Source organism: Copadichromis virginalis, linkage group LG3 (assembly GCF_057382275.1).
Source record: "Copadichromis virginalis isolate Kocher_CV1m ecotype Utaka linkage group LG3, C_Virginalis_male_GT1.1, whole genome shotgun sequence".
NCBI classification, from domain to species: domain Eukaryota; kingdom Metazoa; phylum Chordata; class Actinopteri; order Cichliformes; family Cichlidae; genus Copadichromis; species Copadichromis virginalis.
In genome coordinates, this window is record NC_140620.1 from 43116035 (window position 1) to 43128599 (window position 12565).

Consider the following 12565-nt stretch of genomic DNA (forward strand, 5'->3'; position numbering starts at 1 on the left):
CTATATTGTATTTAGATAGAAGCTAGCGAGCTAACTTCCTGCTAACTTCTAACTCCGTTAAATGTCATAAATTCCGTTTTCATGGATGCCTGGATGTTAAACTCAATTGTTACACCTGGTAGAGCAGAACGCTGATCATTTTATTAAAGATGAAGGACTTTAGACAGTTTTTCAACTCTCAGTAATGCCATAGTGATCGTTTGATATATGGACCTGCAGCGGAGTTTAGGCCCAGACACGGCTAGTGACGTCAGACTGAACAACCGGATTGACTATTTAACTTAGGTTTTGCTTTTTAAGCTAAGCTAGGCTAATTGCCTTGTGACTTCACCTTCGTACTGAACAAACAGACCTTAAACTAGCATCCTCCGGCTGAGCTAACCGTTAGAAAGCCAACATTATTTCTCCTAAAACAATTTCTTTATTTTACTTTTCAGCCTGATGTGTTATTTGAATGGAAGCTAATTGTATAAGAAACACTTCTTTTATGCTAAGGTTAGCTTTTAAGCTTACAGTCAAACAGAAAGACTAAACATCTGTGTGTCTTCCACTGTTCGCCTCTCATAAACCAACATCTGGAAGTAAAAGGGAGTACTAAACATTTTAAACCCAAAAGAGGAGTGCAGTCAGGCCTGTGCACATTTCCTTCCTACAACGCTCTGCATAATATATCTGACATTTACATGAGCAGTGCAGAACTTACCGCCGCTGAGGCTCTAGGCAGCCTCTGTAAACATCGAGAGCATGCACGCCCCGGACATCACGTTGCATTTGAAAATGTGCAGCGGCCGCACAATAAAGTACCCTTGTCGTTGTCAGTGTACAGTATGTGGCCGTCGGCGCATCTGACCCGAGGAGCCCCGTCAGACTGACTGAAAGCCCTTTCGTCTGTCACCATGGTGATCCGCAGGCTAAAACCGAGGAGTCGCTCTTCTAGCAGTTTGAAATTCATCTTCAGTTTGTAGCAGTCAGAAGTCATCTGTGCTTAAATAAGAAGTTAAAATGACACTGAATGTGAGCTTGCATTTTAAATACTGTGGGGTGTGTTTTCACTACATCTAGTCGTTGAAGGTTTACAAAAGATGTCTCTCACATGTGTCTGTAGCCCACAGTGACCTCTTTAAAACACTTACTTTGTCACATTAGCAATTTAAAACCCAGCGGCAAAGTGTAGCTCACTAAAGTACACGCAAGTACTGTTCCTAAGTACAAAGTTATATTTAATACTTCTACAGCACTTCGTGTCAGAGCGAGATACTGTACTGTTTACACTGGTTCAAGTTTACCATCAGCCTTCATCTGTCAGGCTTCAAAATGGTTGATTGACTAGGCAGTACTTCCATCCTTTCACCTGTGCTCCTAACCTTAATAATTAAATAAAAAAATATTAGACATTATTATTGATTTTTAATGTGAAATTATTATTAGCATATTTATTAGCTTTGTGTTATTAATTCCCTGACATGTCCAAAACAGGCCATGTTGCTTCCCTCAACACTCCTGTTAAGCCAACTTTCTTCCAACTGACTGATTGGCTTTGAACAGGTAGGTGTGGTTGCTGCACTCTCCACAGACGACAGCAGGTTCACACCAAGCACAGAAGTGAAAGAGTCTGGAGATGCCGTGGCGAACGTGATGCCGCCTGCAGCATAACCCAGCATGACTGGGTTGGGGGAAGCAGTTGAGCTGTATCGTGCTAATCTGAGCATACATCCTATTAAAGGGGACTTCACGCCTCCCTCGTGGAGTCTGTTTGGTCAGAAAGGCTCTGTCAGTGCTCCTCCTGCTCCTGTTTACACAAAGGAGCAGACACTGGTCCTGCTGATGGGTTTGATGCCCTTCTGCGGTCATGTCCAGCTCTCCGCGCCTGACTGTATAGCCTCCATAGCATTAAGACAAAGCGAACCTCCCTGCAGTCATACATATTGATGTGCTGATCGCTTTTGGGGGTTGTCTTGTTTCCTCTGAAAAGCGATTTACAGGTGAAGTGGTTTCTCCTTCCTAACAATAAAGACTGATACCCCTGAACTTTACCTGAGCATGTTCTTTACCCTCGTGATCAAGTTGTAGTTATATTTTTTTGAGCAGTCTATGACCATTGTAACTCTAGCAGTGACTTTTCTGGTCTTGCTCTCTCACAGCTACGTCTACGACCCCTCAGCTCCAGTGGACATGAGGAAGAGCGACTCCACAGGCAGCTCGCTCTACCAGCCCCATCGCCGCCCGGGCGGGGCCCCAAACAGAGACCTATATGGTGAGGCCAAGCAGAAGCATGGCTTTCATAACATGGCTTACAGCAAGTCCAATGAGAGCACACTAAAACTAGAAGTTGACAACAACCATGTCAACCAAAGACTGCACCGTCAGGGGAGTATACCACCGACAGAGGGAGGGCTCTACATCATCCAGCCACAAGGGGTGGGGCAGCAATGGATGACGCAGGAAAAAGGTCTGAGCCAGGTGCCCGTGTACCCCAGCGTAGAGAATTACGAGATCCAGAGGAGCCAAGCGACGAGTAACGGATGGACCAGCTCCGAGCACCGGCTCAGCAGCCCAGAGCTTTCAGCAGACGAGATAGACGAGGGTGTGGGAGGGACCCCGGAGTACCTGTGTGACACGGGGGATGAGGGCAGCGTCTTGTCAGTGGACATCCAAACCAGCAACACCAGCTTGTCCTCAGGGGGCACGAGGGACGAGCTCACGCTGACAAAGACTCCCGACGTCTCCACGATGGAGAGCGGGATCTCGGTGTCGAAGAGCGAGGACGAGGAGCAGGAGGTGCAGAGCATCACGGACTCGATGGTGGCAGAGGCTCTCGCTGCTCTGGAGGCCGCCACGGCAGGAGAGGACTATGAGTGAAGGGCGAATGCGCTCACCCACCACATAAAAAAACTCTGAGGACTCAAAAGAGCATCAAAACCACGATGAGACGTTGCCACGCTTCTGGAGAATAACGCTCACATCTAAGAACGCGGGAATGAATGGAAACTCTGTTTACAACAAAGATATATTTTTGAACCCTTGGATAATTTTTTTTAAGCTGTGGTTATACTGACAGAAGATAATGTGTGCCTTTTGAAGGAGGCTACATTTCCAAAGCTGCAAGTTTTGCATGAAGCCACAACCAAAGAGACGTCAGAGTGCACGCTGAGTTTGACCTGCAGTGCACCCAACACTCCGCACAGTCCCAATAAGCCTGGATGTGCTCGTCCACACACACACACACACACACACAGTTAGCGATACACCACATGTTGCTTTTATCATGTTTGGATCTTAGTGTTTCTTCTGCAAACACAGTCCCTGCCATAGGCTGTACAGGAACCGAGCACGTGGATAAGGAGAGGTCATCATGGTTTTGTTCCTTATATTTTGTTCTGCTGTTATTTATAAAATTGTACTGCTTTCTAAAATTGATCTACTGAATATTCCGTAAATGAAGGATGAGGAGCTGTCTTTTAATCGAGGCTTATTCACTTGCTGATCGTCGCTATTATGCACGTTATGACTGTGTGAAAACATTTCATAAACAAGACCATTTATTCTAGTCAATGTGAATGTAAGATCAGCTAAGGTCAAACTGCTGCTGAGTGAACCTCAGAGGGGTCATAGCTTCACCCTCTTAGCTTTTTACTTTTAATTTTTATTCCACTTTAAGGCTTCTCGTCCAGCCTGTGACGTTAGCTCAGCTCGGTGATGACCTAACTGAGGCTGGGCGGCAGTACAGAGTGCTTTTTTTAATGCCAGCCTCCCCCGTGGCTGCTCAGTGTTCACCATAGCTCCATAACCAAGTACACGCTTCTGTCTCTATTCACTGAATCTCATACAAATGTAAGCCAAATCCAGCTCTCGAAGGTCTTATAGCTATCTTTATCAGTACTTTGGTTTTGGAACCGCACTCAAGTAATGTTGATTAATCACAAATAATAAATAAGCTGTTCTGATCAGTTGCGTTTTAATTTTATTTTCCCTATTTGCCCCCATTTCAGTCATGGTTTGGCTGCCAAATGATTTCTATTTGTTTGTATTGTAAATTAAAATAAAAGTACTTGAAAAATTGTGTCTAATTTGTGTATCTGAAAGAGGACACAGTCATAAGATTTTATCTTTCTCTCACTGAGTTTTTGGACCTGGAGAGATCTGCGTGTTGATTGAACGTTTATAGAATTATAAACTAAACGAGTTCAGTACTCGAACTTCTTGTAATCGCTACGTTAACAACAATGTAAAATGGATATTCACAGTATTTAAAGTTTCACAACTTCCTGTTGCAGACATTAAATTTTATTTGTTATTTGTAGATCTTCAATGTGATTGCAGGCAGGACCCCACAGGTTGCCTCCCACCTCTCGATGGGTGTTCTGGTCTAGCAGTCAAAAGCAGTTGCAAAGAGGACTGATGCATACTGGACCTGTGAAACTTTTTGTTGTTGTTGTCGTATGCAAAAGAAATTAAACACACCACCATTTCTGTCCTAGTCACAAGGAAGTTGCCGTCCTATATTTAGTCTAGTGTGACTGAGGCGTGATCTAACTTTTACATAGAAATCTATGCAAATGTGTGATGAGCACTAGCTTTTTGTCCCCGTGATGATTCGGAGCACTAAAAACAAATTATTTTTATTTAATTCCAGATCCTGACTGTAGTGGAAGGAACTGTAATTTCACTTTTAGGGTCTAGTATTCAAAAGTTGTAAATGAATAGTCCAGTGGCTGTAATTGTACAGGAGTAACACAAGTAGCACAGCTCCTGTAAGTAACCCAGCAGGTTTCTAACTATGATGTTAAAAACTGCTCTGCTGGGGACCGACAGTTCAAACAGCTCAGATCTTTCAAAATATTCTCCATCACCTAACGCTCACAAAATAAGACATAAAATCATCCTCACAGAAGCTCTTCTTATGTCAGCAGACGTGTCAGATAACAGCTTGGTTGCCAAAGGGAAAGTGGTCGTTTCCCTAAGGAGGCAGATTTTTGCCAACCTAAGGGCATGGAAACATACTGCTCCAGTCACTACTCGTGATTTTCCTCCGCACCAATTCTGTTACACAATTAAAACATCCAATAAACTATACCAGTGACGAACACATTTTTAAAGCCGCTTTTCGGCGTTGCCATTCACCACAACATCTAAGCGTTTGTTTATGAATGCCGCTTCGCTCCCGTCTTCATAATAAGTGTGATCACCGTGGGACTCGGGTGTTTAAACCTCGCCATCGCAGCAGTTAGAGCCTCAGCGGGCAGCGTCCAGGGCCTCGGGGCCTCGGCTAATGAACACCTGTGGGTGTTTGCTTGAACCCCACACTAGCTCACGTACACACCTCAGGAACTTCCACAGCAGCCAATAATCCTGATCGACACTGAGAGGCTCTCGGTGTCTTTGTGAGCACAAGAGGTGGAACAGAGCCCCCCAAAATAGCTCTTTCTTTGGTGATTTATCTCCTCCTCTCAGCCGCCGCCTTTCCATCTTCATCCCTCTGCGCTCCTCTTCGTGTTATAGTGCGCTCTTTATTTAAACCTTTGGATTTTTGGCTAGTTCATTGGTTTTACATGAAATGTTCAACTTTTAAATTCATTGGTTTATTAAGATACGCCTGTTTCGAGCAGGTGATGTTGCTAGTTTTTTACCCGCTCACCACGATCCCGTGGGTCTGTCAGACTGTATCTCTCCCTCTCTGACTTTTCACTAAAATCCCTTAGCACGTCCCACTCACCGCTGAGTTTGAGACGTTGCAGGAAAACCACAGAAGAGCAGAGGCGGTTTCATGTCACATACGGCGTGCTGCACCACAGCGGGATAGACTACCAGACTCCAATCCACACTGAGGCCTGTGTGCGAATGCATTCACAGTTTAGCCAAAGCTTTGATCCAAAAATGCCTCTGAGGGAGCGAACAGTACAGCCTGTTATGTTTTTATTTTTACTTTTCCCCCCACGGACAACATCATTTGTGCATTGCAGTGGGCGGCTGTTCAGCTACCAGGTGAAATCACAAGCGAAGCACAAATGAGCACAAAAGCTCGTTGGCGGGCTGTTTTTTGTGTTGTTGTTGTTGTTTTTAAGAAATCAAAAAGAGCAGTTTTCTTTATGAACTTCTGAACGTACACCCTGCTTCTCAACGTTACGGACAAAGACATTAAAGACAAAAAATGTTCCCGTGCAGCGTGATGACAACAGGATCTGCTTAATCAAACCAGTGACTCATCTTTCCATCAGAGCCGAGCTCGCCTAGTGCGTCACCGCCTCACTTTGATCCTTTCACTCGGTTCAAGGATACACAGAAAGGTAGATTATACACTCTGCACAGGCAGATAAATAACAGCTGAGGCTTTACCTGCACACAAACAGCAGAGCACGAAGTTTGAAAAGAGACGTGTCGGTGTGAGCAACTTTTATCGGCGAGCGTAACATCAGCACAAGCTACGTGTTATTGTTTGTGCAGAAAGGGAACATGTGAGCTGCTGTCAGCTGAGAAGAGGCATCGACGAGCAGAGGAGGGTAGAAGCCTTTTTCAATTTCATAATATCCCAAAATTTCCAAGTTCACCTACAGTTGAAAATCCGAATCTTTTAACACATAAGCAAAAAGTAAAAAAAGATAATCAGGATAAAAACAAGCAAACATAAACAGCACTTTATGAGGGGCATAATTCTGAGTTTTCTCACTAAGACTGACTCATCTCCTTAATAACAGGATTATGTACTTATATCATCCTTTGGATCAGCGATGGACCAAATTAACTTCTAACGCACTGCTTGTTTTATTCCACATCCATGCTTTTACTTTTTTAAATGTAGTGACCACCTCAAAACTACTAAAATCATCTTTAAAAAAAAAAAAAAAAATTCTCCAGTCTTTAGCAATTACTAGATTTCTAAATCTTTATTTTTTTGCTCTTGCAGAAATTAAAAACTAAAAATAAAGCAACATTTGTATGCGTATGCATGTATTTCCTGTACAATCTGTTGAGCTTTGGTTCAGGAAGCTTTCTAGTTTCGGTTTGTGTCCGAGTGCTACTGACCTATCACATTTTAACAGGCTTTAAATAAGCGAATCCACAGCTACGAGCAGAGGGCAGAACATATGGGGCGCCGTTTGTAAAGTGAAACATGCTGAAATTAACGGCAACATTTTTCCACATTTAGCTCAAAACCTTACAAAAACATATTTTTTCGAGTAATTTTTTACAACATTTAGTAAAATATTTGTAACTTTTCATCAAATGTTAAATATTAAATCTAAATGTTAAATATTAAATCTAAATATTATATTTAAATCTAAATGTTAAATGTTAAATCTAAATGTTATATTTAAATCTAAATGTTAAATCTAAATGTTAAATGTTAAATCTAAATGTTAAATGTTAAATCTAAATATTATATTTAAATCTAAATGTTAAATGTTAAATCTAAATCTAAATGTTAAATCTAAATGTTAAATGTTAAATCTAAATGTTAAATGTTAAATCTAAATGTTAAATGTTAAATCTAAATCTAAATGTTAAATCTAAATCTAAATGTTAAATCTAAATGCTAAATGTTAAATGTTAAACCTAAATATTTAGGCTAATATGCAAATTTATTGTACGGATCAACGGAAATACCAAAATAAAAGCTTCCCGAAAACCTCCAGTGCAAAATTGTGTCTGTTCTCCTCCTCACTTCTCCCCGCCATGTGCTGCTTCACTTCTTGACTACGAGCATGTCCAGCAAAATCGCTGGACATGTGCTGCAGCGATTGTGAAGTGGAGACTGCAGCTGCTAAGAGTGCACTACTGCTGAACCTTTGGATGGCCGACAAAACGGATCTTCCGATGTTTTCAGCTAAATCGCCGGACGTGCTTTCTCATGGTCGGGTTATGGCTGAATTCCAGTGGAATGACGGTCCCGCCATAATAGACGTTTCAGCCATGTGTTCCAGCCCTAAACCGAACCTTATCCCTAACTATAACCTTATTCCTAACCTTTACTAGCAGTTAAATGACGTAAAATAGTGTTTTCCAAAGCGATTTTTAGAAAATGAACGAACATGTGTAGATTGAGTCCAAACGGTTCTCATGTGCTCTCCTTTTTCCGATGCCGTAATTTAGGAACGTGTTGGGTACCCGAAAGCATGAAATGTTGACAATTTGTCACCTAGCGAAAATTATTACGCTTTGGGAGTGAGAACGAACGTGTCTGACCACTACCGGCACACTTTTGCACCGGAGGTTTTCGGAAAGCTTTTATTTTGGTATTTCCGCTGATCCGTGCAATAAATTTGCATGTTAGCCTAAACATTTAGATTTAACATTTAGCATTTAGATTTAACATTTAGATTTAGATTTAAATATAATATTTAGATTTAACATTTAACATTTAGATTGAATATTTAACATTTAGATTTAACATTTAAAATTCTGTTTTAAATATGAAAAGTTACAAATATTTTACTAAATGTTGTAAAAAATGACTTGTTTTGAGCTAAATGTGGAAAAATGTTGCCGTTAATTTCAGCATGTTTCACTTTACAAACGGCGCCCCATAAGAACAGGAAGTCCTAATCGAGACAGCTGCGGCCGGTTATCTGGATATCTGGGCTACAGACTGTATGCAAAGGATGGCCAGTGAATGATCTCTTGCTCATTGACTCAATCAGCAGTTTCAAAACTGAATAAAATGCTGTCAAAGCGCCCTGTTTGAGTCAAAAAAGGAGGCTGAATGTGTGCACACTCATTTGTCTTGATGCATGCTCAGTCATCCAGGTAAGTAAATCCCAAAAGGTTGATTCTGCTCATCACTTGTTTGACTGACAAAACGTTTCTCCGACTGAAAATGCTACGTCCAGAGAAACCGAATCAACGTTTTGGGATGCACTCATTGTTAACGAAGGTTCATTTTCAAGTTGTTAGCCAGCGACTGTGCAGTGTCCTCAGTTTCAGTCAGATCCACCTTTTGCTCTTTGTGTTCAGCTTCAAAAGGTCAAGGTGGGTAAATTACACCAACAACACAAACTATGCATGCAGCCCACGTATTGGACTTCAGAGAAGTACAACAGGAGTGACTTCATGTCTCTCCAGTCGTCCACGTCCACAAAGTCAACCACATAGTTACTACACAGGATCCTTTCCAATACTGTCTGGTTTGTTATTAGCAGTTAAAAAGATTATTTTCAAGAAAACAGCACAGCGACCCTGGGAGGTCAAACGCACTGCAACTTAATTAAATGTCAGCAAATAGAAAAAAGCCACAAAAGCGAGAAAGACATAACCCAAGTTGGACAAAAACCTTAGAAAACACAACATGTCACATGGTTCTTGCTGTATATAACAGTAAAACAAGTTTACTATTAGCTTCCTGCTGTTGTCTTTTCTTAATTCCTTCAGTCGTGATTTGTGTGCTTCTGCAGCGTTTTTTCTAGTTGCTGGTGTGTTTGACCTCTCAGGGCCAAGACATACATTTTTTTATTACAGGTATATCTCCTGTTTCTCACATGTGCATTTACACTTTGTGAACAACATTTCCCATCTGCCGGTAAAGCAGAGGTAGGTGCATTTAATGGTTTTCCTTTAGTCAAACATTCATCCCGATGAAGGTCTTTTCTCCCATTTAGCAGGAGCAGAAAGAAAAAGGTCTTTTTCGCGGAGCCTGTTATTGAACTTCTCCTCCAGAACCATAAATAATTGTTGTTAATTTCTATGAATGAACGTCACTTTTCTACCACCTAGTCTTCTACACGCTGTAAGCCAAGCTCGCATCTCTGTAGTGTTCACCGTCTCTTCCCCGTCATCAGAGCGACTCAAGATAATGGCTCAAAAGTAGCTTCGCAACGAGTTAATTTGTGCTGTACATCCACACAGCGAGTGCGGACAAATAAAAAGCACCGGCGTGTCGGATTCCTCTGCGTTGTTTTTATCAGGTCCATTAGGCAGTCGGCTGTAGAGTCCCTGAGGTGTGCGCGCTCAGTTAGCGTGTTTGTTTTTCTCAAGGCTCTGTTGGCGTTAATGATGTCAGCCTTTATTGCAGCACACAAACACACTTCCTCATCTCAGAGGAAAATTTATGCTTAAAGAGAAAATATCCACCTCGCAGTAAAGAGAAAAAACTGTTGCTATTGTCTTTAGTATTAGCTTAAAGGAAAATGCACAGGACAAAATAAAAGCATCGTTCGTGTTTGTTTCACGGTTTGAAGGTTTTATTCTTTCCGTCTTTAGGCTTGTATGAACATGAGTTGAGATAAGAGTTTAAACAAAAGTTAGATGTGCTTTACTTATCAGCAGCTACAAGCACAATGAGTGTTTCTGGAGCCGCACTAAACAGCACAATGAGGGATTTTCTCTTTTTTGGTCTCGCTTTTGTTAAGGTAGGATTTCGTCGGTCATCCAGCTGTGAGTCTGTTGATTTATCCTCCCACGCTCTTGGAAACCCAGTGAACAAACTATAAACCTGCTAAATTAGTGTCAACACTGAATGTAATCTTTAACCTTTTAAACGTCTGAGAAAACAGCCCAAAAATACTCCACCTCCCCCCCATCCTGGGAAACCTACTAATGTTTCACCAAAGTTAAATATGAACTCTTTCATTAGAAAACCAACCTGGAGGTTTTCATAAAGAGATCCCATGTAAGGTTTTCCAGCTTTAGGTTTTTATTTCTTAAAAAGCAGCTGCTTTACTTGTAGAAACTGTTGGAAATTAAAAACAATCTGGCTTTTTGTTTTGTCCTCTACACCAGCGGTCCCCAACCCCCGGGCCACGGACCAGTGAGTCGTTTGGTACCGGGCCACGAGAGTTGAGGTTTGAGTGTGAAATGTATGGATTTCAGGGTTTTTATCAGTTTTTAGCGTTATTTTGTTATCATTTTTATGGTTTACTCAGTTTTTCTGGGTCGTTTCATGTGTGTTATGAATAAATCTTCTTTTTTATGGTACCGGTACTAGTTTTATTTTGTTGTATTTATCCGCGACACCTTAAAGGCCGGTCCGTGAAAATATTGTTGGGCATAAACCGGTCCGTGGCGCAAAAAAGGTTGGGGACCGCTGTTCTACACTCACCGCACACTTTCTTACCGACACCTTGCTACTACCATGTTTGACCCTCTTTGGCCTCCTTAGTTATTCAGATATACAGATTCAACAAGGTGCTGGAAACAATCCTCTGAGAATTCGGACCATGTTGACATGATGGCATGACAGCATCACACAGTAGCTGCAGATTTGCCTGCTTCACATCCATGATATGAACCTCCTGCTCCACCACTTGTTCCCCACGGTGCTCTACTGGATTGGCTCTACTAGTCTCCTGCTAGAAGGAGACATCAGACGATGTGTACACTGTGGTCATAAAGGGATGGGCGTGGTCATCAACAATACTCAGGTAGGCTGTGGTGTTTGAATGATGCTCAGTTAGTCCTAAGAGGCACAAAGCGTGCCAAGAAAACATCCCCCACACCATCACGCCAGCAGCAGCCCGAACTGTTCATAAACAGCAGGATGGATCCATGCTTTCAGATTCTGACCCTCCCATCTGAATGTCACAACAGAAATTAAGACAACATTTTTCTAATCTTCTGTTGTCGAATTCTGGTTATTCTGTGTTAAATGTAATACTAATGGATTGGATTTATATAGCGCTTTACAATGCCACTATTCATTCACTCTCACATTCATACACTGGTGGAGGCAGCTACAGTTGTAGCCACAGCTGCCCTGGGGCAGACTAACAGAAGCGAGGCTGCCATATCGCGCCATCGGCCCCTCTGGCCAACACCAGTAGGCGGTAGGTGAAGTGTCTTGCCCAAGGACACAATGACCAGGACAGAGAGCCCAGGGATCGAACCCAAGGACACAATTACCAGGACAGAGAGCCCAGGGATCGAACCGGCGACCTTCCGGTTACAGATGCGATTCCCACCCCCTGAGCCACGGTCGCCCTAGCTTTGGTTTCCTGTTCTTAGCTGACAGGAGTGCCACTAAGTGTGGTCTTCTGCTGCTGTAGTCCATTCAAAGATGCTCTTCTGCATACTATGGATGTAATGAGTGGTTATTTGAGTTACTGTTGCATTCCCATCAGCCTTTCTCCTCTAAACTCTAACATCAAGACATTTTCACCCACACACACCTGCTGCTCACTGGATATTTTCTCTTTTTCTCGTATTCTCTTAAAAACCTTTGAGACGGTTGTGTGGGGAAAACCCAGCAGACCAGCCTGTCTGTGAACAATGAACAACATAAATCAACTATATTTTGAAGACTTGATCTTCACATCAGCAGCTGTCATCTCGCTGATATATTTGATGATACAGATACTGGAATGATATATTGGAGCATTCATGTTTATTTCCACTTTCTGTGCATTTAAATAGCTCTGAAGTTTCAAAGGGTCATTTCTGCCATCTGCACACTTATGAAGACAGTCGAATCACCTTTTTAAAGTTAAAGCCCTGACGCAGTTCAAACGCTGTGAAACATCGACGTGACTTCCTCCCTTTAGTCCCATCTGTTTCCCCCAAAAAATTTTTTAAAAAGGAAAGGAAATAAAAGAAGTTTCTCCCCCTGAGCTCCGTCCTCTTGGCTGATAGCCAGAGACAA

At 42.2% G+C, this 12565-nt stretch overlaps 1 protein-coding gene across 3 annotated transcripts in view; it reads left to right on the forward strand.

Annotated features, from left to right (window-relative positions):
- LOC146714850 (uncharacterized) overlaps nt 1-4067 on the forward strand; it is a 29780-nt gene extending 25713 nt beyond the window's left edge. For all 3 annotated transcript variants that reach the window (XM_085451184.1, XM_085451183.1, XM_085451185.1), the window contains one exon: nt 2142-4067. In XM_085451184.1, the coding sequence (XP_085307310.1) occupies nt 2142-2859 (718 nt within the window). In that variant the 3' untranslated portion in view covers nt 2860-4067. The remainder of the gene's footprint in view (nt 1-2141) is intronic.
- Nucleotides 4068-12565: the final 8498 nt, after the last annotated feature.